The 2,611-nt window shown below is 50.3% G+C and overlaps 1 protein-coding gene across 1 annotated transcript; it reads left to right on the forward strand.

The window, feature by feature from the left end:
- Positions 1-681: 681 nt before the first annotated feature.
- gadd45ba (growth arrest and DNA-damage-inducible, beta a) lies at positions 682-2,105 on the forward strand. Its single transcript, XM_055055465.1, has 4 exons — positions 682-930; positions 1,040-1,141; positions 1,238-1,460; positions 1,574-2,105. The coding sequence occupies exons 1-4, from the start codon at positions 887-889 to the stop codon at positions 1,685-1,687; spliced, it is 483 nt and encodes a 160-aa protein (XP_054911440.1). The 5' UTR covers positions 682-886; the 3' UTR covers positions 1,688-2,105.
- The last annotated feature ends 506 nt before the right edge of the window (positions 2,106-2,611 follow it).

Below are 2,611 nucleotides of genomic sequence, written 5' to 3' on the forward strand. Positions count from 1 at the left end.
GCAGCCTGGCCGCTAGAGGCAGCATGCGACCCGGTTCGGGCAGCCTGCATGCGGGACAGAACCAGTGCAGCTCAAACGCACTCATTTATTTTATTCAGAAAATGTTTTATTGAGGCTGTGATCACTTGACCTTTGACCTCATGGTAGTTTCTAATCCTAAACATGCAGCTGACTGGCACGTGTTTATCACCGGACCTTTGCAAATTCTGTATTGTTAACTATTGCACAACCGGCGTCATCATCATCATCAACATCATCAGCAGCAGTCCGTTATCCAACCCGGCGGGCGCGTGCCCAGCGCCCCCTCCCCTCCTTGTGTCTGATTAGGTCAGGTGTGCACTTTGATCTCGCTTTGGGGATTTTTTTTTTTTTTTTTTTTTTTTGCACCTTCTGGTGCAAAAAAAAGTTTCTGGGAGCAGAAGGAGGAAGATGTGGAAATTCCTCCAGTCAGTTAGAAAACAGCCGGTAAACAGAGAGAGAGAAAGAGAGAGAGAGAGAGGAGGGAGGGAATGCGGGGGATTCTCCGAAACCACCCACGTGGGATCGCCGGTCATCAGCACCGCGCTCAGCCAATCAGCAGCGCGCTGAAAATTCTCTTTTGATCAGCACGGACCAATCACAAGGCGCTCTGCTGCGCGCGGCTCCCCCCGCTAAACTGCTGATATAAATAAGGGAGTTCCTGCTGTCAGAGGCACAAAGCGACTTTACTCCCTACCGGACTGGACATTTATCCGAATCAGAAGCACTTCTGTTCCGATCTGGATTATTCTGCCGAGCTGTTTGGACTTTGCTTTTTCTCTTTGTGGAGTTTGTCAGGACAGCGAGCGCTGTGGATTTAATTTATCCTTCTAACCTGGAGCTGGTGGAATACTATTCTGAGTTCAACATGACTCTGGAGGAGGTCGTCGGAACCAACAGCACCGAGCAAAAGTAAGCGCTTTGGCCGATGATGCACCAGGATGCACAGATGTTTAGACGTTGCTGTTAGACATGTTGAGCGTTACTGTGCGCGGTTCTAACCGCCCCGCTGTCTCTGCAGGATGGAGACGGTGAGTCAGGCTGTGGAGGAGCTGCTGGTCGCGGCGCAGCGGCAGGACTGCCTCACGGTGGGGGTGTACGAGTCCGCCAAGCTCATGAATGTGTAAGTTAAAGTTCAACATTGATGTGTTTCTGAGGTTTAAAGTCAACATCTTTCTGGGTCTGTTGTTCTAACGTTCCTCTCCTGGTTCCGCTGCAGAGATCCGGACAGCGTGGTTCTGTGTCTCCTCGCCACGGATGAGGAAGATAAGGATGACATCGCGCTGCAGATCCACTTCACGCTGCTTCAGGCTTTCTGCTGTGACAACGACATCAACATCGTGCGGGTTTCCGGCGTGCGGCGGCTGTCGCAGCTGCTGGGGGAAGACACCGAGGACAGCAACGCCAAGGAGCCGCGGGACCTGCACTGCATCCTGGTCACGGTAAGTCCGCCTCCCCGGTCCTCCCGGAGCCTCTTCCTGCCTTCCAGTGCCGTTTGACTCGTACTTCCGGTTGTTTGTGGGTCCTAACGGCTGGTTCCGTGTTGTTTGTGCAGAACCCTCCGGTGCAGCCTCTGCAGTGCCAGGCCCTGCAGCACGTCAGCAGCTTCTGCGAGCAAAGCCGCTGCAGCAACCAGTGGGTCCCCTGCCTGGAGCTGCGGGACGGCTGACTGAACTGAACTGAACTGAACCGAACCGCCGTGCAGCGGTGAGAAGGAGTTGGATTTAAGCGACCCGACCTCCTGAAAGATAGAGGGGGGGGGGGGACGAGCCAGGACCGAACCGACACGAGCTCTCCAGCCGCGTGATGTGGGTCGACCGGTTCTGAAAGCCGGACCTAGACGTGTTGGAGCAGCTGAGGAAGAGGAGGAAGAGGAGGCTGTTTTCAGGAGTCAGCACGTGACTGGACTGATGAATGAGTGGAGAAGAGACGCACGTGGAGACGTGAACGGTGCTGCAGGTGTTTCGGCTCACCTGTGCGCATGCGCATGCTCTTGGACTTAATTATGAACTTTCAGACACATTGAAGTCATATGTTCATATTCATCAATGTGTTGACTCGATCTGATGAATAAACTGTTGAATACATTTACGATTCCTGAGTCATTCATCAGCGTGTGTGTGTGTGTGGGGGGGGGGGGGATGCTAAAGATGAGGCGCAGGGGCCATTTGTGGTCCTTTGAGATTGTATCCATTCTGGTCCTAATCCAGATTTTATTTTTTTATTTCACCAAACTGCTCATGGTAATTTGCTAAAAATAAATAAAAACAAAGTGATGCAAATCAGAATTATCTTCAAATGGAAACAAAAACTTCCGTATTTTTCATAATAGATCAAACTTGCATATACTATTAGATCTACATTTTGGATTCATTGCAGAAAGTTAGCAAAGTTGCGGAAGCTATTAAAATTCCCAAACACAACGTTAGCATCAGTTTGAAATGCACATTTCAGTTGTTCAGTAAACCCCAATGCTCTCCAGTAATTCTGGATTTTATCTTACAGAAATAATCTTTTCATCAGAATCAGCCTGTAGGAATCTGAACGGTAACACTGGGAGCTGATAACACTGTAATAAAATACCCCTCTCAAA

This window comes from Poeciliopsis prolifica, unplaced genomic scaffold (genome assembly GCF_027474105.1).
Source record: "Poeciliopsis prolifica strain line A6 unplaced genomic scaffold, Auburn_PproV2 SCAFFOLD002, whole genome shotgun sequence".
Classification (NCBI taxonomy): Eukaryota; Metazoa; Chordata; class Actinopteri; order Cyprinodontiformes; family Poeciliidae; genus Poeciliopsis; species Poeciliopsis prolifica.

What these genes read in the sequence shown, in the direction of transcription:
- gadd45ba (XM_055055465.1), top strand. Translation starts at nt 887, where the DNA reads ATGACTCTGGAGGAGGTCGTCGGAACCAACAGCACCGAGCAAAA. An exon ending in TCCGCCAAGCTCATGAATGT is followed by an intron (nt 1,142 to 1,237) that starts GTAAGTTAAAGT and finishes GTTCCGCTGCAG; the next exon opens with AGATCCGGACAGCGTGGTTC. An exon ending in TGCACTGCATCCTGGTCACG is followed by an intron (nt 1,461 to 1,573) that starts GTAAGTCCGCCT and finishes TTGTTTGTGCAG; the next exon opens with AACCCTCCGGTGCAGCCTCT.